General features: G+C 40.5%; 1 protein-coding gene across 1 annotated transcript; it reads right to left on the bottom strand.

Annotated features, from left to right (window-relative positions):
* Positions 1–1,849: 1,849 nt before the first annotated feature.
* Positions 1,850–22,617, bottom strand: LOC144604594 (protein-glutamine gamma-glutamyltransferase 2-like). The gene is made up of 12 exons (XM_078419215.1): positions 22,437–22,617; positions 20,654–20,893; positions 18,880–18,998; positions 16,627–16,755; positions 13,376–13,553; positions 9,942–10,068; positions 8,384–8,487; positions 7,338–7,580; positions 6,803–7,075; positions 4,586–4,746; positions 3,237–3,370; positions 1,850–1,994 (listed from the first exon to the last, which is right to left on the bottom strand). The coding sequence occupies exons 1-12, from the start codon at positions 22,609–22,611 to the stop codon at positions 1,850–1,852; spliced, it is 2,028 nt and encodes a 675-aa protein (XP_078275341.1). The 5' UTR covers positions 22,612–22,617.
* Between the last annotated feature and the right edge of the window lie 269 nt (positions 22,618–22,886).

Consider the following 22,886-nt stretch of genomic DNA (forward strand, 5'->3'; position numbering starts at 1 on the left):
TGGACTTGTGTACACTGGAATTTAGAAGGATGAGAGGGGATCTTCTTGAAATAAATAAGATTATTGAGGGATTGGACACGCTTGAGGTTGGAATCATGTTCCCGATGTTGGGGGAATCCAGAACCAGGGGCTACCGTTTCAGAATAAGGGGTAGGCCATTTAGAACGGAGATGAGGAAAAACTTTTTCACCCAGAGAGTTGTGAATGTGTGGAATTCTCTGCCTCAGAAGGCAGTGGAGGCCGATTCTAGATGCTTTCAAGAGAGAGTTAGATAGAGCTCTTAAAGACAGTGGAGTCAAGGGATATGGGGAGAAGGCAGGAACGGGGTACTGATTGTGGATGATCAGCTATTATCACAGTGAATGGCGGTGCTGGCTCGAAGGGCCAAATGGCCTACTGCTACACCTATTGTCGATTGTCTAATCTTTATAATGTTCAAATAAGCATGACACAGCAAAAGCCAGATACCTGCATATATCACAAAATATATGAAATTTGCAAAAAGGCCAGATTTGTGGATAGAGAAACATAGGTGTAGTGGCAAGTTTGGTCCTTCCCAGTGAAGCCCTCCCCTCCTGCCACCACTTCACAGAGGGTGGAGGGATTGATCTTGACGCAAACCAATAACAGAGAGATCTTAAAAACGTTTTAGTTTAATTAGTCGTTTATTGAAGTAGTAATACAAACAGATCTGTACCTCTCCAAGCTTTTCTCTCGTCATAGGTCTAGTAAGAACTATATCTCACCACGGCCCCTCCGTGTCTGATGCATCCTGTCTCTGCATTCCCAGATAGTACCTCGTTCTGACTCCTCCCAGTACGTTATGCCCATATATGTATGCATCTCACGACAACCCCCCAAGTGTCCAAAAATAATACAGCAAGATACAAAATAATAATATATGCTAAAACAGCTAATACAAACATAAATGGCTCCAACAATAGTGATGATCTCTAAAGAGCAATAGTATTGTCATTTTTATCCACTACCCTTCAGCAATATGAGATTCTTTAGTATTCAATGAAATTGAACCCACAATTTAATTAGCCAGAAAGTAAACATTTGGATTCATGGTTAAAATCATAATCTGAAAATGTATCACAGAAATAACATTTCGAGACACGCAGGTGTTGAAGAGTTCAATCAGTGAAATACTCCTATGTTAAAATCTGCCATAGAATGGGTATAGTATCCACAACATATTCCTAAATATAGAGGCCTAGGACTCGCTGAGAATTGGGCCCCAACTGCACAATAATGGAACCTGCAGATGCAAGTTTTGTGTCCAGGGGCTTTTTCACGCACCTGCAGGTAATGTTTGGAGGGGAGGAGAGAGACATGATAAATGGATGGAAATAGTGGGCCATCCTGAACTAACAGCATTACTGTGAAGACAGCAAGAATGCTCTTATTTCTCTAGCTGCATGTTAAGTATAAAACAGGAATAAATTCTGAACTGCTCTTCATCAGCCTCTGGTGTGGTCTTAGTGGCAATTTAGAAAAGAATGCCATATTATATTTCCTTCAATTTAGCACAGAATTCTAAGAGGAGTTGAAAACAGATCGACATGATTAAACAGCGTAATACAGGTTTTCAGTGAGCAAAACACAGTCGCAGATGAGTAATCTGCCCAGAAATTGGACACAGTTGAGTTCAATTTCTCACCAATAATGATCATCCTAATTTGGCACAATTATTGATACAATGGAAATCACAGCAGGTGCAAGAAAAGAGTTATAAACACTCTGATTAATATTAATGTAATTAGCTTACAATTGCGCAAAAGGTTAATATATTGCAACCTTTGTTAGAAACATACAGAAATGGTTAAGAGTTAATCAGGTTAACTTAATTGACAGTGATATTCAGGAATCCTTTCACATCCATAATTTTGTCACAATCAAAATCCACCATTAATCTTCGAAGTCCTGATCTCATGGGGGTGAAATGAAACTCTGTTTTAAATACTTCGTTCGTCTTTATCTCCTTTACCCTGGAAAAATACAAGAGCAGAATCACTGGTCAAAAAAGCAATCGCACAAAAAATGTCAGTTATTGAAAGAACTTAAAATTATTCTGTTGCATAGCTAAAAACAATAATGACCTGTAGAAATCTCAGCAACACCGTACGTTTATTAATTTATCACTTTTTTCCAGACTTTTTCTCTGCAGAGACTTTATGTGAAAAAATAATATTGCGATTTTCAAGCTACTTAGACTGGGTTCCAATGACTTGGTGAAAGAGGAAGGATTTTAAAGAGCCATTTGAAAATAAATTACAGGACTGGTGGCATAGTGGTATAGCTTTACATCCAATGCTTCACATCGCCAATGGTCCGGGTTTGATCCAGACCTCTGTTGCTGCCTGGGTGAAGTTTTCATGTTCTTCCTATGACTGCTCTTCCAAGGACTTTGTGGGTTTCCCCTTGGGATGTTCTGGTTTCCTCTGACATCCCAATGATGTGCACTTTGTAAGATTCATTGGCTTCTGTAAATAGGCCCAGTCTGCTGGTAAATGGTAAAAATGGAGTTGGAGGGGGTGGGGGAAAGATTATGTAGGGATGATAAAATCTAAAGTATGATCAAACCCGTCTTCCTAATCAGTAAAAATGGGATTGAAATAACAGTAACATTAGATCATACATTCGATTTCATATTCGGTATATCTAGGTTGAATCAAGTATTACTGTACAGATACAGTAAAGGATCTCATTTATTGGCATTGTTCGTAAAGTCCCAGGCATATTGGTTCAAATATAGAGGTTTAATCCAGAGTTAGACATAAACCCTGATCAGCCTAGACCGAGAGATTTCTTCTCTGATGAACCCGTTGTTATATGAATCCAATCATCAAATTTTTGTATCAGGTTAATCTTATCTGCTTAATATATTTCAACTTCACAACTTGCCTTCAGTAGACCTGAACTTGAAACTTAAGTACGGTGAGGTTATTCAATTGGATAAACAGAAAAACACTGACTACAACTGAGCTGCATGTCAAGCATATGCAGAGATGGGCAAGTTCACCTTTCACTTGATAAATACAAATCAGGAATCCTATGTGTTCACTATGTCAGAGCAAGTTGAATTTCACCATTGCACCTGCCTTACAGAGAGAAAGATCCCAATAATATGTTGCATAATTCAGAGATTGCCAGAGAGATATTTGCATCCAAAAAGCAAATAATTTATTTGCTCAAGGGTGTGTTCAGCAACTACTTTTCTTTCTACTTACTTAATGTGTTCCTTGCCTTCGATCAGTCCGTGTCCTTCGATAGTGAAGATACAGTTATGCATTGACATGGGCAAGCGATTCTGCAAACCGATTTCTGCAACAAGCTCCCGATTCACATATGCACCCCCCTGGATCTGAGGAAACAAATGTGTTAGATGCTGTCATTATTCCTTAATCCAGGCGATTGAAATTACTCAAATTCATGATACTTTATATGGCCATGGCCCGAGTAAGAGACTTGGTGATTTCAAGCATGATAAATCCTTAGGTTAAAGATTTCAGAAGAATGAGGGAGCAATTTGAGATTGTCCTCTTTGTAATTTGAAAACTTCTACTTGCTTTCCATCCATTAGCTTTTCAAGTTCACGTCAGCATTTTGGACAGAAAATTCACAATGGCTGTGGTTACTGAGAAATGTGTTTGGAACTCCCCTCCCTTCAGGAATGCTCCTTTCTGGGATCTTCAGTGATTTGAAGTGATTCTGGCCACTGTACTTATGAGAAGGGGACCTTTTTCACTATGAGTTTATGATACTCTGTTTGACAAAAAGTCAGAAAACAGTTAGAAAACAGTGATGAGGGAGTGTCAAAGAGGGTCCACTTTGAAGAAGAGAAGAATGCCAGGTAAAATTTATTGGCACAATAAAGCAGCATAATTACTAACAGGAACAATATAGTCATTGAGTTAGAGAGAGAAATGGGGCCCATCAGTCCACTAAGACTATGTTGAACATCAAGCACCCATTTTATACAAATCCTACACTAATGCTTCCCACATTCCCATCAATTATACCGAAACCACTCATTCACTCATTTGGAGCAATTAATGAAGACCAATTACCTGAATGTTACCTACAACTTGGATGTTTCTGGGAAGTGGGAGGAAACCAGAGGAGGCACCAACATTTTTTAGGAGGAACTCCACACAGTTAGCACCCGAAATCAGGATTGAACCCAGGTCACTTTAACCTTGAAAGCAGCAGCTTCACTCACTGTGCCTCTGTGCTATTTCCAAAAGGAGAAAGGGAAAGGAGTAAAGAATTTCTTCGAATTCCAGCGTTAAATGCAGCTGCATTCTGATACTTTCATTTGCCTGAAATTACCCAAGAAAATCCTGAGCTTTCTCGTTTCTTTAAATTATGAATAAAAATAATCCAATTGAATTTGATCATAACTCAGATGTGGTCTTATGTTCTAAAATGTAATCTTTTAAAAAAATGTTCTTTCTTTGAATAGAGGAGAGTGCAGCCATTGAATGCCATAGAGAGGGTGAAATATTCCTGTACAGAGACTGATCAATGTTAGTGTTTGCGGTGAATATGTAGTTGACAGTTTGTTGAAGATTACTACCTTTATCATAATTTCCGGACTGATCACAGAAATATCTATTATTGCCAATCCCCGTTCACGTGTTCTTATGTCATCTGCCACAGCTATCAGCTTGATCATGCGGTGATTTTCCAGGAGATAGGCAAACTCTGAGAAGGGCACATCTAAAGGCAGTGTTGCAGCTGAAGGAACAATTAGAAAACAGGCAATGTTAAAAGTACTTATTAGTTTATATAGAAAAGTTATTTCACATATACATATAATGTCTGCACATTCCTCAATGCTCCCACAAGTAAGCAAGATCATTGATAGGCAGTCAAAGGCTTTTGCATCTCAGACACTGCCCTGAGTAATCTGCTGGATCTCATAGAGTCGAGCAGCACGGAAGCAGGCCCTTCTGCCCAACTCGTCCATGCCAGCCAAAATCCCCCATCTAAACTAGTCCCATTTGCCTGCATTTGGATCATATCCCTCTAAACCTTTCCTATCCATGTAACTATCCAAGTGTCTTTTAAATGCAGTTATAGTATCTGCCACAATTACCTCCTCTGGAAGCTCATTCCATAGAATCGCCATCCTCAGTGATAACAATTCCCTCCGGGTTTGTATTTAATCTTGTCTCTCTAATCCTAAACATATGTCCTCTTGTTTTTGATTTCGTTATACCGGTGTAAGATACTCTGTGCATTCACCTCATGATTTTCCAGACATCTTGCAATCCAGTCTATCCGAGACACCACTTTCAGGGAACTATGTATCTGCACTTCTTGATCCCTCTGTTCTACAACATTCCCCAAGCCCTACCACTTACTGTGGACCTACTGCCCTGCTTTTACTTCCCAAAAAGCAACACCACCCACTTATCTGCATAAACTCCATGAACCTTTCTGCAGCCCACTTGCCCAACTGATCAAGAGCCTGCTGTAATTTTTGAAAACCATCTTCACTACGTATGATACCACCTACTTTAATGTCATCAGCAAACTTACTATTCATGTTTTGTACATTCTCATCCAAATCATTGACCTTCAAAGACACCCTCTCCACACCAAACCATGCGGAGGATTCACATAAGGTTCTTAGGACAGTGGAGGGCAGCAATGAAGAGAGCAGGGGTTTGCACCAAAGATACTAGAGGAGCAAGATAGACCAATCGATCCATAAAACCATAGTATGTCATGGCGCCATTTTAGTAGGCAGAAACTTGCAGAAGCATTTAAAAAGAAAAATAACAAAAATCTGTGAATTGATAGATGAGATATATTCTGCGTTTTAATGGTATCATTACACATACTGTTCCCCCAAAACACTGATTACACTGCGAGAGGCATAGCGAACGGTGGGTTTTGCCTACTAAAATGGTGGCCGTTATGCTCCTTTGCTTACTACACTTCAGTATTGGCGATTTCAATGGAGTGGTCCATCTTGTTCCTCTAGTATCTTTGGTTTGCACCCAAATGTGAGCGGACGGCATGAGGAGGGTGGGAGTTTGCTGCCAGTTCCGTGCGCAACAGGTAATCTATATCCAATCTGTTGACAGAAACAAGCCTAAACACAGTCTGGATACAACATGACGAGCTGTGTGGGGATTGATGAGGATAAGCATAGCAGGTGGAGAGATATACTGCATGTGATGGGCAACAGGAGAAATAAGAGAGAATACATAATTTGAATTTTGAAGTGGGGAACGTGTGACAGACTTGCAAATAAAATACAGAGGGATGGATCTTGGATATTTAATTCCATGTTGACTTCAAGTTTTGCCAGAACTAGTTTCTAAATATTATAAATTTTACAAAGCTATTTAATTTCAGGAGTCATTCTGATGTAATGACAGGTACAATTAAATCTTATAACAGATTATCTGTTAAAATAGCAAAATAATTTTGGGCACTTTGGGGTTGTGCAGTGGCACAGCTGCCTTACAATGCCAGAAACCAGAGTTTGATTCTGACTATGAGTGCTGTCTGTACAGAGTTTGTACGTTCTCCCTGTGACTACATGGGTTTCCTCTAGTCGAGGTGCTCAGGTTTCCCCCCACACTCCAAAGACCTTCAGGTTTGTAGGATAATTGGCTTCGATAAAATTGTCCCCAGTGTGTGTAGGTTAGTGCTGGTGTACAGGGTGATTGCTGGTCGATGGAGTCTCGGTGGGCCCAAGGGCCTGTTTCCATGCTATATCTCTGAGGTCTAAAGTCTCTCTAAAGGCATGATGTAAGTAAAGTGGTGATTTCATTACCTTCGTTTTTATTAACTACAACGTCGTCCACAGACAATTGCTTGAATAATGTTGAAACTGTTCCGGTATATTTCACTATCTGAGCATTCAGGTAAAGTTTGCAAACCATGTTCTCCAAACTGTTATTGGTGATATGCACAAGTGCACGAATATCAGATCCATGGGCAACCAATTCATCAGCTTTCATTTGTACTTGGAGTTTCTGTCCTGCTGCAGGTTTCAGTCTAATTCTGAGCCGAGCTTCATTATATATTTTCCTTTCGTGTTCAGTCCCTAAGTATATTGAGAAAATATTGGTTAAAGATTCAAAAGTATAGGTAGAAGTCATTTATTCATTTACTAATTTTAAAATTATGAATGGTTTCTTAATCCGTGATTAATTAACAATAACGCTTGAACTTTCAAATTGCTGTGTAGTTCACCTAAATAAAAGATGCCATTTTTCTACCTTTGTTATAAACCATGAAATTACAAAGTATTATGATGTAAATAAAGTAGGAAGGAACTTTAGAAATAATATTTTTGAAAAAAATACCCTCAGCAAACTTGTAATCATTTGTGATATCTTCACGATCATTGTTGCCACATCTCTTGGTGCTGATGAATTGGCCCACACGTCTAGCTTGAACAGATGTTCTTTTTTGTGTGCCATCCTTGCCACGCATCCAAGTGACAATATCAGCATTGACCTCCGCAAAAATAAATGGAACATCATACTTCATCTCCACTGCCCCTTCTTTGATTGCTTTGACTGGAGCGGGTCCACAGCAGTAAATGGCTAAAAAGCAGGGAAATGATTGAAGAAAAAAACCCAACTAAAAAACCACATACAGTTTAACATACAGTTTAACCAATCTCTTCCAGAATCTTTATGACAGAACCAGAACCTGCTCACTTCAAAGGAATTATAAGTCATTTTATGCTTTGCCTTTCCTGCCGTGCAATTGTATTAAAATTGTTGTGGACTCTCACCATTGATAGCAGAAAAAGTGGCATGGGTAAATTAGGTTTTGGAATTTAGGTATTTCATTACCTAAGAGACATGTTCTTCTGAGAAACTAATAGTGCACTACAAAACGTATCGTCAATACAGCAGTAAATATGTCATAATTATGAAAAAGGGAATTAAATACTTGATTATTGTTTATGTTATAAGGCCTTGCAATTAAACTATGTTTTGAACTTTCACTGTTATCATATCATATCATATATATACAGTGCGGAAACAGGCCTTTTCGGCCCACCATGTCCGCGCCGCCCAGCGATCCCCGCACATTAACACTATCCTACACCCACTAGGGACAATTTTTTACATTTACCCAGTCAATTAACCTACATACCTGTACGTCTTTGGAGTGTGGGAGGAAACCGAAGATCTCGGAGAAAACCCACGCAGGTCACGGGGAGGACGTACAAACTCCTTACAGTGCAGCACCCGTAGTCAGGATCGAACCTGAGTCTCCGGCGCTGCATTCGCTGTAAAGCAGCAACTCTACCGCTGCGCTACCGTGCCGCCCTACCGTTACTGATCATTATATTTATAACCTGTTCATTGAACCATTATGTTATGTCAGTCTTTACCGTCACTTCTCTCCTGTGGTGTTGGGTCCACTGCCTGCCAACCATCATAACCTCTCTTCAAGTCATTTCGGGTCATCCAGCCCTCTACCCAGACATGGAAGTTCCTGCAATGCAGGAAGAAATGTGTTTGTAAGCTCACTAACAGCAATAAATACATATGGTTCTTGGTTCATCTGTTGGTAACTACCTGGCACAGCTTCAGATTCTGTGGTTATTACGACTTCCATTTCAGGAAAATAAAAATGAAAATTTCTTCTTACAACTTCAATGTCAATGAAATGATTCAGTCTTTATCCCAACATATTAATATCTATTCCTCATGACAGCTGTCCAGCAATATCAGGCAACTGAACTGTCCTCTCACTAACTAGCGAATGGTCCTGACCTCCCATCTACCTCACTAGAGACCTTCACACTGTCTTTATTTGAAGTTTACTGGACTTCATCTTGAACTAAATGTTATACCCTTTGTCCCGTGCCAGTATGCTGAGGACAGCTTGATTGCAATCATGTATAGTATTTTCGCTGACTGGATAGCCTGCAACAAAAAGCTTTTCACTGTACCTTGGTGCATGGGACATTAACAAACTAAACTGAACAAAACATATTTGTGGAGGAAGGAACTGCAGATGCTGGTTTACACACAAATTGCAAATAAATGTGCCCCCCCCCAGGAGGACCAGCGGGAGGACTGCCACCCGTCCCGGCGTGCCCTGCACCTGACCTTCCTCCCGTGGTGCAGCAAGGCGGCAGAGGCGGCAACAGAGGGTCCAACAAGATGGCCTTCGCCACCGATCAGTAATGGGCGCAGGGGGCCTGGTTAAGTGGCTTTTACCTGCCCTCCCTCACCCACCCACATCCCCGGGGGACGCTCCCCGCCCGCCAACGGGTGCATGGGTTGCCGGGCCCGCAGGATCATCAGTTGCGGGAGCGTTCCCGGTCCACAGGAGACGCCCGCAGGACAAACGAGCCGAGGCAGGACCGCCCACAGCAGAGATTTGCCACGGCGCCGGGGGACGCTCCCCGCCCGCCAATGGGTGTACGGATCGGCAGGCTTGTTGGACCCGTCAAGGCCCCAGGGATCGCTCCCCACCCGCCAACGGCTCCTGCCCACCTCCTCTGGGGACATTCCACTTCCGCCAATGGGTGCACGGATTGGTAGGTTTGTTGGGCCCAGCACGGCCCTGGGGGACACTCCCCGCCCGGCAATGGGTGCACGGGATCGTCAGTTGGGGAGGGTGGCTGGGCCCGCAGTAGAAGTTTCCACCCACTGGAAGAGATCAATAACGGGAACCTAAAACTGCTCGCACCTTGTACAATAAGGACAAGGTCAGCCATTATAACAAAGTCTGTGCCTCCATTGATGATTTCTGTTCTTATTCCCTTCACTACTCTTGAAACATAAGAAATTTATTTCCTAAATGCCTGTTATTTTTTTCAATTATGAATGAAAACTTACCTGTTGTCTGTTCTAATAGTTTTTACTGTATTCATTTTAAAGTGATAACAATGACAATTACTCATATTTAAAATTTTAATTAACACTAGTTTGACTCACCATATATTTTCACTGCTTATTTTCCCAGATTCATCAAACACTTCTTCAATTATTAAATCGCCATTTGAGTCGTGAGCAGAATTAAAATTAGTGACAACACGAGAAGGAATTCCTAAGCACCTCAAAACTAAAGAAATAAACAAGGAACGTAATTGAATAAAGCTGCAGAATCAACCACTGCACCTTAAGATTTGGTCAGTTAGGATATCATTCTCATAATCTCCTATCCCTATCCCCAATCTCCTATCCCCCCACATCCGGACCAAACTCAGATCCTGGGGGGACAGGGCTTTCTCCATCGCTGCTCCCACCCTATGGAACTCACTACCCCAAACCGTCAGAGACTCCTCCACACTCACCACATTCAAAACATCATTGAAGTCTCACCTGTTCAGTACTGCCTTCAACCACTGAAGGTCACCTCACCTTCTGTCTCCTTTCTCTGTTCGTTTACTTATTTATCTATTTATTCACTTCCCTATGTTCTCTAAATCCCTGTAAAGCGTCTTTGAGTATATGAAAAGCGCTATATAAATGTAATGCATTATTATTATTATTATTATAATCTTATCCTAGGGTTTAGCATGACTAATTCAGTACAATTGAAAGCAGGCAATAAACAAAACAAGAAACGTCGCCCATTCCTTCTCTCCTGAGATGCTGCCTGACCTGCTGAGTTACTCCAGCATTTTGTGAATAAATACCTTCGATCTGCTTTAACAATGTTGGTTCGGCATAACTCATTGTCACGCGATCAGGAGAACTTGCTGGATCACTTCAAAAAAATTCATATCTAGAAATGCTTTGACGTCTAGCAACGTGTATGAATTGGTTGGTGCACAGGGGATATTAACATTGGTTCAGGGTAAATTATCTGAAATGCTTTCCATATTCATGTAAACAACACTTTTCCCTATCTTCCCACCACTCTTTTACCTTAGAATATTTAATTGTATTTGTCAAACATGATTTACTTTAAATAAATCCATACTGGCTTTTCTTTCACTCTGATTCTATCAAGTGCCTGTTCGTTTTTCTGAATACTTAAGTCCCTCAGGAGTGCTGCATCATTTAACAAGATCATGGCTGATCAACCTCAACATCATTTTTCTCATTGTCCCTGTGACTGTGTAGGTTTTCTCCAAGTGCACTGGTTCCCTCCTACATCCCAAAGGTATGTGAATTGGTAGGTAAATGGACCCCTGTAAATTGCCCTTATTGTGTAGATGAGTGGTAAAATCTGGGGAAAGTTATGAGAACGTAGGGAGATTAAAGAAAGTGATTATTGTAGAACTGAAATGGGTGGGTGGTGGTCAGTGTGGATTCAATGGGAAGAATGGTGTGTTTCCGTGCTGTATCTCTCTGTGGCTCTATGGTGACAAGCTTGTTTATGTTCCTTACCACAGTCCCACTTAGTTTTGTATAATCAGCAAACCTAAGGGTATTCACAGCTCCCTTGGACCCTGCGGGTAAATCATTGCTGAAGATTGTGAATAGTATCAGTCCCAATCCTAATATCTGAAGCTTTTTACATGGAGAGGAAAGGATGAGGGGATATGGGCCAAACACAGCTACATGGGACCAGCTCAGATGGGGCATCTTGGTCAGCATGGATGAGTTGGGCCGAAGGACCTGTTTTAGATTTAGATTTAGATTTAGAGATACAGCGCGGAAACAGGCCCTTCGGCCCACCGATTTCGCGCCGCCCAGCGATCCCCGCACATTAACACAATCCTACACACACTAGGGACAATTTTTACATTTACCCAGTCAATTAACCTACATACCTGTACGTCTTTGGAGTGTGGGAGGAAACCGAAGATCTCGGAGAAATCCCACGCAGGTCACGGGGAGAACGTACAAACTCCGTACAGACGGTGCCCGTAGTCAGGATCGAACCTGAGACTCCGGCGCTGCATTCGCTGTAAGGCAGCAACTCTACCGCTGCGCCACCGTGCCGACCTGTTTCCAAGCTGTATGACTCTATGACTCGATCTGCAGTACCACTCTAGTCAACTATTCTCTATCCACACTGGTATATACAGTAAATCTCAATTCCACTATTTCTTGATCATTAGTGCCTTGAGTTGGACCAACTGCGAAAGTCTTGAAATTTGAAATATGCTTGTCAAACATGATTACATTTTTCGCAATCCATTCTGCATCTGCTCAATCACACTGTTATAGAATCGTAGAGCCCTACAGCATGGAAATGGGCCCTTCTGCCCACTGAGGCCCACTGACCCATTTACACTAATCCAGCATTAATCCCATTTTTTAATTCTCCTCCATTTTTTTTTATCATCACCACCCCTAAATACTGCCTCTCGATTACATATTAGTGTCAATTTGGAATTTGGGAATAAACAAGAGCACTTGGCAGAAACCTAGAAATGTAATTAGACCACACTGCTCTAAAGTTTTGTATATTTCATGTGTCTCGGCAGATAGTAATAGAGTAACACAGCACGGAAACAGGCTCTTTGGCCCAATTCATCAATGCAGATCAAGAATCCCGTCTCCACTCGTCCCATTTGTTCCCATTTGCCCCATATCCCTCGAAACCTTTCCAATTCGTGTATCAACCACTTCCTTTGGCAACAGTGCCTGGATATTACTTTCTTTATTTTCAATTCCAGCAATTCCACTCCTGTCAATGCCAGCTAGTGAGTTGATAGCTTCCTGTTTCCTCTCTCCTTACTTTCATCTTTGGTGGACTCACATCTGGAAATATTTTGGATGATAAAAGGCAGACACCCACCATCTCCACCTGGTTCAAAACTCTGGGATAGGGATATTCCAATCCTTGGGATTGATTATTTTCCAAGCTCAGGAGATTTGCCTGTCTGTGCTTATATTTTTTCTACGCTTCCTTATTTTACTTTCCCATTTGCACTGGACCTGAGGTTCTTCAGTATGACTCAAGGCTTTTTTTGTGTCTTCTATATAGACATACATAAGGCATTTGTTTAATTCCTGGTGACACAGCATGGAAACAGAGCCTTCAGCTCACTTAGGCCACACCAACTGTCAGCTACTCATTTACAGCAAACATACACCATCCTCATTCTACTCTCCCCCACTGTCCCATCAATGCTAGGAGGGCAGTAAATAGTGGCCAATTTATACACTGACGCACCTGGAGGAAATCCAAACAGTGCGACCCCACACACAATGAACGTCCTCATTTATCTGAAGCTGTGAGGCAGCAGCTTTGCTCTGTGGGAATATGTTGCCCTAACAATCTTCTGCCATTTCCTTACTCCCCATTATAAATTCCCCTTTCTTTGTTTCCAAAGGTTTATCCCCGTTAGCCTCTCCTTTCTTTCATACTTGTAAATGCATGTGCGATAATTTGTTATGCTTGCACTCGTCTCTCTCACATTCCCATAGAAGGTTGAGAAATAGATTCACTTTCAGAACAAAATCCATACCTGTGCAAGCCACTCCTGCAAACACCCAGCACTGCCCGTAGCGAACTGGCCGGCAGCCTTCTCTGTACCATTTCTGAAGGATTGGAACACTTCCATTCCATGACCAGGGATACGCGCCTCCATCATATGGTTCTTTCCATCTGCCATGAACTACCCCGTTGTCATCATTAGAATTCACCTGAGAAAGAATGAACGGTGAATCTGTAGAAGTATGGAAGCTGGTTGTGCAGGATGTGAACATATGGTTACTGCATTCCACCTTTTCTTTAAACATTACCCATCAAAAATGCCAGACTTTCCCACATCCCTCTGGACATAAGGAACACTTCATCTAAATACCAAAGCTCTCATTTGTTTGTTTGTTTGTTCCTGAACTACAGCCAAAACGGTACACGATAGCACGACAATTTTAGGCCCATCTTACTCACCATCGTCACTTTGGTGCTGGAAGAAGTTTCATTGAAATCAGTGTTATATTTTTAAAGTTATTCACATTTTAAAGTTTAAATCTATCTCCTATGGAGGGAGGGAGGGAGGGAGAGAGTGGGTGGAGGGGGGAGGGAGGGAGGGGGAGGAGGGATAAGGGGGTTGAGGGGAATGGAGTGGGGGGAGGGGAAGGAGGAGGAGGGGAAGGGGAGGGAGGGGGAGGGAGGGGGAAGGGGGGAAGGGGGGAAAGGGGAGGGGGGGGGCGGAGAGGGTGCTGCACCAATGCAGGAGAGGTTTGGGCCCATCGGGTTTTCTACCTTTGGCCATCATTTGTAAGGGCATCACTTGTCCACAGACCACAGAGGCAGCCGCAATGAACACAGCAATAACATGGTGTGATGTTTTATTCAATTATAACACCAAGCCTTGGGCAAAGAAGCAGCATGTTTGAGAGGTAATTTCTCACACAATACTTAATTTATTTAACTGCCAAATTGTTAAAGAAACACTAGAGAAATTAAATCATAAAGCATGAACAATGAAAATGTGAATGCAAGGAATTTTGGACAAGGCCGGAAAGAATAGCAGTGAAGACCAAAATCAAGACTTTGCATTTTGCCAGTACTGCTATCCAATGGGATACAAAAACATTAGATATTAAAGGAGAGGTAAAACATTGACGCCTTGTGTCAGCTCCGCTATTCAATAAGATCATGGCTGATCATTTAGCATAGCACTACTTTCCTGCAGCACAATCCCTTCACCTATACTGTCAAACATGGGAGCATTATGTGTAGGAAGGAACTACAGATGCTGGTTTATACTGAAAATAGACACAAAATGCTGGAGTAACTCAGTGGGACAGGCAGCATCTCTGGGTAGAAAGAATGGGTGACGTTTCGGGTCAAGGCCCTTCTTCAAACTGAGAATTTTGTATGATTCAAGGAGGTCATCCTTTATTACTCTAAGCTCAAGAGTGCAGCCCCAGCTTCCGTCTCTACAATCCATCTGGTGAATCCTCGTTGCAGCATGGAACTTCCTTTCACAAATGCAGTCACACATCTGCAGCATTCACACAGTAATGCAGCCTGAAATGCACTTACAGTTGAACGTGCAAATACTAAAACATATATAATTTCAATTGAGGTCCTTACTTGACAGAATAACACATAAAAGCTATAACTAAAGGTACACCATTGGGATGTTCTTTCAAGACAGCAAGTACTATTATTGCTTTGCGTATCAATCTCCCTGTGATTTTAAAATGTAATAAGTGATAGTGCTACTTCAGACGGCCACCCTTTTATGAAAGAATACACTAAATCCATCTAAACTTGGATTAAGATTCTATTCCTCTATTATTAAAATCTATCATGTGAATGAAAAAAAATTACTCGGTATTAATCAAGACTGAGAGCGTTTCCACTTTTACCATCACAATTTATTTCAGTTTTTATACTTGGCAACGTGTAGCTTTGTTCTCCATCTATTTTAATGTCTGGGACTGGGATAGGAGTGGGTGGAGTAGAATTGATAACACAAAGGAAAAGGAGAAATGAAAAAGGAAGATAAGGAGAAATAAGAAAGAAAAGGAAAAGGCATGGAAGGGAGACAAAAGAGAAAGTAATAAATATATAAGTAGAGAAGGAGAGAGTAAAGGGCCTGTCCCACTTAGGCAATTTTATGGCGACTAGGCAGCCGCCGACAGTTCGCCGGGGTGTCGCGGGCATGATCGTGAGGAGTCTTCAAAGAATCGTAGTGGATCTCAGTGCGTCGCTGAGAAATCAACCAGAGTGAAATTTCTCGGCGACAGCTGGCTTGTCGCCAGGTATCGATGCTTATTGTGGGCGCTGTCGCATGCTGTCCCTAGGTTTGCTGGGTTGTCAGATGCATTTAGAAGCACGTAATATTAAATTAAGTAAAGTCATTTGAAGATACCATAAAATACTTGTGTTTAACCAATTTATTTACCGTCAGGACATTTGACAGGTAAATTGGAGGCGACAGTTTGACGGTCAGGTAAGCGTGGGAATTTTCGCGATGTTTATGGCCATCAGCGGTTACATTTCAAGTAGGCTCCCAACCCAGATATGCAACCCAGAAACCAGATGTGCATCTCCCGTCCATTTTCAAAGCACAAAAATCCATTTAACCACATTTAAAATTACATTTCTTAATACTGCTATTAGTAAACTGGACGTCAATCCAGTTTATACCTTGTTACCGTGAAGCTTAGTTTTCATGTAACCCTGGCAAGATGTTATTTTTCAAAACTCTCAAGTAATTACAGACTTGTCAGTGATTTTAGCGAAAATTAGGACGCCGGAGAAGCATTGATAAGCGTGGGAATTTTGCGATGTTTCCGAAGACGGTGTAATCCCGACCTGATGCGGCATTGTCGTAGGGTAAAAGAAAATTTCGGCAATCCGCTACGACTTTAGCAGTCGCCTAAAAAATCGCCTAAGTGGGACAGGCCCTTAAGAAACAGAAAAAGAAATACCTAGGGAAAGAACATTCAGAAATACTATCGACAATATCTGACTCAGATGCAAATGCAAAGTGAGTTAAGGTTGACAACTCAAATTGGTACTGAGGCAGTTCTGTAAAAGGAGAGTGAAGGATGTCCAGGGACCTCTTGAAGCTTCACCCAATGATGTGCTGGGTTAAAAGGCAATTTAGACCAATTACATTGTAATTTCAGTATGTTGGTTTCAATCTTGTTGAGGGTTTGTCGATTCAGACATTTCACTAAAGCATAGAGTGGATCCATCACGTCATCAACAATTCATTCTTAGCTATGTCATCTTTGATGTTTCATTGCTCACCATAGCTGACACAACTCTGCAGATATAAACAGGGTCATTTCTGCGAAAAATGTCCTTTGCTGAATTTTGGAGGAATTTGAGATTTTTATCCAACATCTTCAGACAAACATCCAAAATGTCTTCTTCAAACTGAAATAGAAAAAAAAAACATTTTGATAATTCTGTGCCTAATGTTTGAGAATTGATCAGTAACAATAAAGTATTAATAAAATTATTGCAAGAGCAGCAATTAGAATAAAAATGATCCTCAAATATAGGTTGACTATTAATTGCTGGAGCATTCAGTGATGTTGTGGAGATTAGTTTGCTAGTGCAAGACTAACATGGCCATTCCATTGACTGATGTTTCTACCCTCTTCCTCCCACCCACCTTCCCCCACCACACTACCCAACTAAACCAATTCGTCATCAATCAAACTGCAGGGCTCAATTGGATCTATAGATAATGGTTCTTTCTTCCCTGTCTCAGGTGTCACATCTTATCCCTAATAAAATAAAATGTCCACGTGTCCTCGGTTTCCACAGAGTCTGCAGCAAAAACTGAGAATTACAACCAGCTAGCCTATCCGTGGGTGCACCAGCACTTTGCCCTCTTTTATCAGTATCTCTGCACAATTATCAAAACTTGCTTCAAAAGTCCAAAGGATAAATCTTGGTGAAATAAATGTAAATTAATATTTGATTTCTGAAGCTGTGCTCCAAAATCTTGTACCATATTTAAGCAAAGATGTCACCAGGGACTGGAGAGGAGAAGATCAGGGAGGGAAACATTGGTAGCCAAATTGTCAATTCCATGGAGTTGTTCTAAATTCATATCCAATTGTTAGATATATTATCAGTTTCTCATAGAGACATTAAGGACAAAATTGCAAATATTAAGGTACGTAGGATGGTGGAAAATCTATGACTTGGCGAAACCAGAGGGAGAGTAAGATCCAGGGCAAAATAAAGCTTTGGTTTGGAAGTCATGGAAAAACAGACTTGACCTTACTGATGCATTGAGAGTCAGCCTTACAGGAGAAGCCCATGTCTACATGAGACATATTTTTAGTTTTTTTATTTCAGTATGGAAACAGGCCCTTTGGCCCATGGATTCTGCACTGACAAGCGATCCTCATACATGCTGCAAGCGCTGTAAGGCAGGTCCTCTACCGCTCCACCACTGTATGTGACAGAAAAATCTGGAAGTAGTTCCTTAACATTGGACGACTCTATATTGGCACAGGGTCTTTGGTGCCTTCTGCATCAGATATACAGAGGAATCTTACATGAAGTTCAGACTTTGCAATTGATACAGTAAGTCCCCAAATGTTATAAATTCCATAGATAACACATAAAACTGAGGTGTTAAACAATCAGATTTCTAGTCAATGGTAATTTATATATTAGGACACAGAGAAAAGTCAAGACATTATGCTTAACAGATGTCTCGTACGTTAGGAATGGTAAGAATATTTTGGAGATGGTGCAAATTTATTAGAATACTTCAGTGATGTGGGATTGTGTCATAGCTGGAGAACTGATGGTATTCTCATTGGAAATGTTTAAAGAATTCCTGTAAGTGGTATTTATGCAGGATTTATGCAAAGTTTTTAAGTTACTAAAGTGGGGCCAGATAAAAGACGATTGTAAAAAATATTTACAATTTAGATTACACTCCTGTTGGGCTGGTGAAAAATGGCGTAATGGTAGCTTTGAAAACATAACTGGATAATAATTGGCAAGTGTTCTCCTTCTACGCAATATAAGGGTGATAAGCTAATAGTACAATGCTGTGATGGCTGCAGGATTTTGTAATGGAAAAGTATTATTGTAATGGATGGTATAATTGTATAGAAAGGTATTGTTGCAATGGAAAGGTATTATTGTATAGAAAGGTATTATTGCAATGGAAAGGTATTATTGCAATGGAAAGATATTATTGCAATGGAAAGCTATTATTGTAATGGAAAGGTATTATTGTAGCTGGAGGTCTGTGACCAGTGGAGTTCACCAGGATGAATGGATTTCAGTGGTCCACCAGCTATGGGGATGAGGAGCAATTGGTGCAGAGGGCTAGGAATGAATTAAAGACATTCGGGCCTACAAGATTGAATGTTTTAAATTTGAATTATTGGTAGACCAGAAGCCAACACAAGGCAAAAAAACCCCCAGTAAGAATGAATAGTGCAAGTTCAAATAGAAGCAAAGCATGAAAGTTAGCTCATTTGGTCATCAGACTGCAATGGTAATTGATCAAGGAATTACACATACCTGTCCAAAGTACCAGTGACGAGCTTGAATCCTGCGATGATTACCATTAAAGATGATTCCATACTGATTCATTATATATTCCTGTCGTTGGTCCTCATTGTTCAGAAATACATCATCCTCTGACAAGATAAAGCATAGCTTTAATAACTTTGCAGTCTTTAGCAATGTGGTGTATACATATTCAAACATATTCAAACATCCAACACAAAAATTTCATCAGGGTCATATTAGCAAATTGATGTTTCAAAAGTGTTGAAAAATGTATCCGTTAGGATCATCAGATTGACAAGAAATAGGCTTAAAATGAATCAGCGGACCTGTCTTTAAATTTCAATGTAAACATCCAAAATGAAGAATTTCAGCACCAATTGACAATGGTTTGTATCTCTGATGAGTGACTGCTGCAGGACAGAGGTCTGGCTACATTGGAAATAAGAACAGGTTTTTCCATTCAAATAAAACAATAGCAAGTCTTCACCTGTAATGTAAGATGGAAACAGAGATAGGGTGGGACCACTGTTTAAAATACAACAACTTTGCAGCTGTATTTTCGAGCTGAGGTAAAGCTGTAGAGTTGAGGCTCTGAAAGCTAACCAGGAAGCTGTGGACATGCCAATTCTCTAGTGGAGGCATCTGGTTGCACGTCTATGATAGTTTTGAGGGTAGACATCAACATTTCACAATTAATCAGACAGGAGGAGAGGGAATTAAACAACCGCAACCTCCCACTTAGTCCACCGACTGAGACGTCTCACCCCTCTCTCTCTCCTCCTTAAACTGGCTAAATTCCCTCTTCACTTTCGAAATGGGGACAAAATGTCAACAATCCCTCCCCCCACTACAGATACTGCTCAACCTGCTGAGTTCCTCCAGCAGTTTGTGTTTTTGCTTCAGATTCCAGCATGTGCATTCGCTTGAGCTTCCCATTGAAGAATCACAATTGCTCACGATAACGTGCAGGCATATTGTTGCAAAAGCATGAACATGCACAATGTTGTATGAGTCATAAGTTAGATACGGAGACAGAGCAGAAGGGAGGAACAGAATATTTTTGGCCAATGAGTGTCTCGGACCAACGATCTACTGCCAACTTTGCCTTCACCTAGAGTAAATGCGTAATGAATTTGATGACCATTTTCTATGTAGAGTTTGACTTAGATAATGTTGAAAATCTGTCGAGAGATCTATCTCTTGTAGGCATTGTGCTCTTTCAAGTGCATTGTGAAGAGTGTAATATATCTCGAGGCATCCAGGCTGAAGAATGATTTAATGACAGGGCAATCTATTGTTGAATTTAGTTTGGTCTGGTTATGTTCAGTAAACATAGTTGCTCGGATTTTTATGCACATGTACAATGTAAAATTATTTAGAATTTAAAGCAAATAAACGGGCTAAATAATTCAATTATTGAGAGTTCTCAATTTTGTTTCCTTTCAATTCCATTGAATTCTCTCAACATATTCTTCCATTCCTTTCTCCTTTATATATTTATTTGGCTTAATCTCGCAATCATCTATATTCTTCACCCCAATTGCTTTGTGTGCAAACAAGTTCCACATTTTCCCCATTCTCGGTGTAAAAAAATGTATTTCGGTATTTTTAAAGCATTTCTTAATAACTGGAATATGGACATGTATTTACTTCTGGCCATAATACAAAACACCGGAAGGTTCTTTGTGGTTTACATGAAATACATAAAGTTGGCCATTTTTGGACTAATGAAAACCCTCTGTAATGGGCAACATGTTATAGATTCTCTTAATATGATACATACCTGGGCACCATGGGTTGAAAAGCACGACAAACTCTCCAAGTGTGAAATCCATGAACGCCTCTCCTATGGGGTTCAGGAGAGTTAAAGAGTATCTCCCAATCTTGGCATTTGCTGGAGGGAACACAGCCAAGACCAATGTGGCTCCAGTGGTGGAAACAACTTCCCCACTCCACAGCTTTGGATTGATTGACCTGAGTTGAAACGGGTTTTTGCTTCCAAGTGGTTCTGAAGTCTTTGGCCCTAACATAGGATAAGAAAAAGTCCACATGTTGGTAGATTGTAACTGTGTGGTGACAAATCAGGGAACTGTTTTGCAAAGAATCTCCTTCCTTTTAAAATTTAACAAAATAAATTAATCAATTATATTTCAAAAAATAAGGTGTATATTATGTTTAGTTTATTCATAGTAAGATATTCAGAATAACCTATATACAATATTACCATTTATCATACAATAATAATTCAATTACATATTTAATATACCAGGATATTTAATATCAATTGGTCTGGACAATAGTCCAGGGCAATAGTGACCACTTTAATCTTCACACCAATTAATTTGTTTCCATACGTGATATTTTCAAATTCAACAGATCTCTGTTTTAGGAACCAAAATCAGTAAGGGTAATCATGAACTTCCAAGGATCAAACAACTCATTAGTTGAATGGATGTCACCAGAGATCACTGCATGATCTGCTATATTTGACTAAAGACTCTTTACAGACTATTGAAAAGAAAATAGGTTATGGATATGCAACAAATGTGTGTCTTACCATTGATATTCAGATAACATTCCAGTAAATGATTTTAAAAAATGATACAGGAGCTAATATTGTATCCTTCTTTGCCTAGATGGAGACTGTTAGCTAATTCAATGAAGAGTAACTGACCTCCTACAAGCATTGGTCATCAGGATCTGAAGAAAAACCAAGGGAATATATTCAGGTGAGATGGGTGACTAATGTTAGAAGAAATGGAAAAGTTGGAAATTGATGACTACATGCCAACTCTTTACCTGGCCACCTCTCAGAAGTTAAGCAAATATAAGATGCTAAGGGGAGGAGGGGGGGTTGGGGGGGACACCTGAAAGAGGAATGTAAAATTATAAGTGGCATAGATCAGGCGGAAAGTGAGAATTAAAATTTTGGCGCCATAACAGAAAATCCAGAAGGGATTGGTTTAAGGCAAGATGTAAGGGAGTTAGAGGGAACCTGAAGAAAAGGGAAAATTCATCCTGAGGATGTTTGGAGTTTGGAACCCACTGACTGAGAGGTTGGTGGAGACAGATGGTCTCACAACATGTAAAATGTATCTGGAAGAGCTCTTGTAATGCCAAACCATGGGAGACTATTGATAAGGTGCTGGTAATCAGGATTAGTACAGATAGGTACTTGATGGTCTGCATGGAAACGGTGAGCTGAAGGGCCTGTTTCTGGCTATGTAACTCCAATACTCTATGATAGGATGCATGGGTTTACTTACACCAGGACTGGTTGCCTGAGGTATTAGAAAATAGGAATACACAGAACTAGCAATTCAGCACTCCCCTCAAACCAGTTCCAAGATTGAATTAGACCATGATCAGCAGTTCATTTATCCTTTCAGAAGATTCACTAACCCACACAATGAAGTCATCATTGCAAAACTCAACTAGAATTGACATGTGATGGTATCTGTTGAATATGGCGTTTTTTACTTTTGTCACAAAAACGCTATACTATATTTGATACTTTCTTTTTAAGTTGAAGTTCAAACCTCCCTATTTCATTCATGACCAATTACCTGTTTCCGCGATAAACACAATCTCGTTGTGGTCTATGGTAAATTTATTCTTGTCCACTCGCAATGTGACATGGAAGACTTGCCCTCGTCTGACGATTAGTCGCTTGGTGGTGATCTCATCAGTCCTGTGCTCCTGGTTATTCTTCTCACATTGAAAATCGACGGCGTATTTCATGTCGGCTATTGCAACAGAATCAGTATGAGAAGCAAACAGGCATGGTTAAAGAGAACTGCAACTTGCTCCATTTTATTTTATGAGGATAGAGTATTCTTTCATTGTTGTTAGATTTTTTGGGGCATAACATTTTATCGACTCTTATTATTTATCTCCCACTTCATCCCATTACACAGTCGTAACTCCCATGGAGTGGTCAATAGTTAAGAGTTTATTTCCAATAGAATGATACAGACAAGAAATATGGATTTCAGAAGCAGTTAGAATCACCAATG

This window comes from Rhinoraja longicauda, chromosome 22 (genome assembly GCF_053455715.1).
Source record: "Rhinoraja longicauda isolate Sanriku21f chromosome 22, sRhiLon1.1, whole genome shotgun sequence".
In the NCBI taxonomy this organism is placed as follows: Eukaryota; Metazoa; Chordata; class Chondrichthyes; order Rajiformes; family Arhynchobatidae; genus Rhinoraja; species Rhinoraja longicauda.

Excerpts from the sequence above, each read along its gene's own strand:
- LOC144604594 (XM_078419215.1), bottom strand. The coding sequence starts at position 22,611 with ATGAAATACGCCGTCGATTTTCAATGTGAGAAGAATAACCAGGAGCAC. Across the intron at positions 4,747-6,802 it reads TGTAGTTAATAAAAACGAAG|CTGCAACACTGCCTTTAGAT; the intron begins GTAATGAAATCA and ends TTGTTCCTTCAG. Across the intron at positions 1,995-3,236 it reads GAAGGCAAGGAACACATTAA|GGTAAAGGAGATAAAGACGA; the intron begins GTAAGTAGAAAG and ends GTATTTTTCCAG.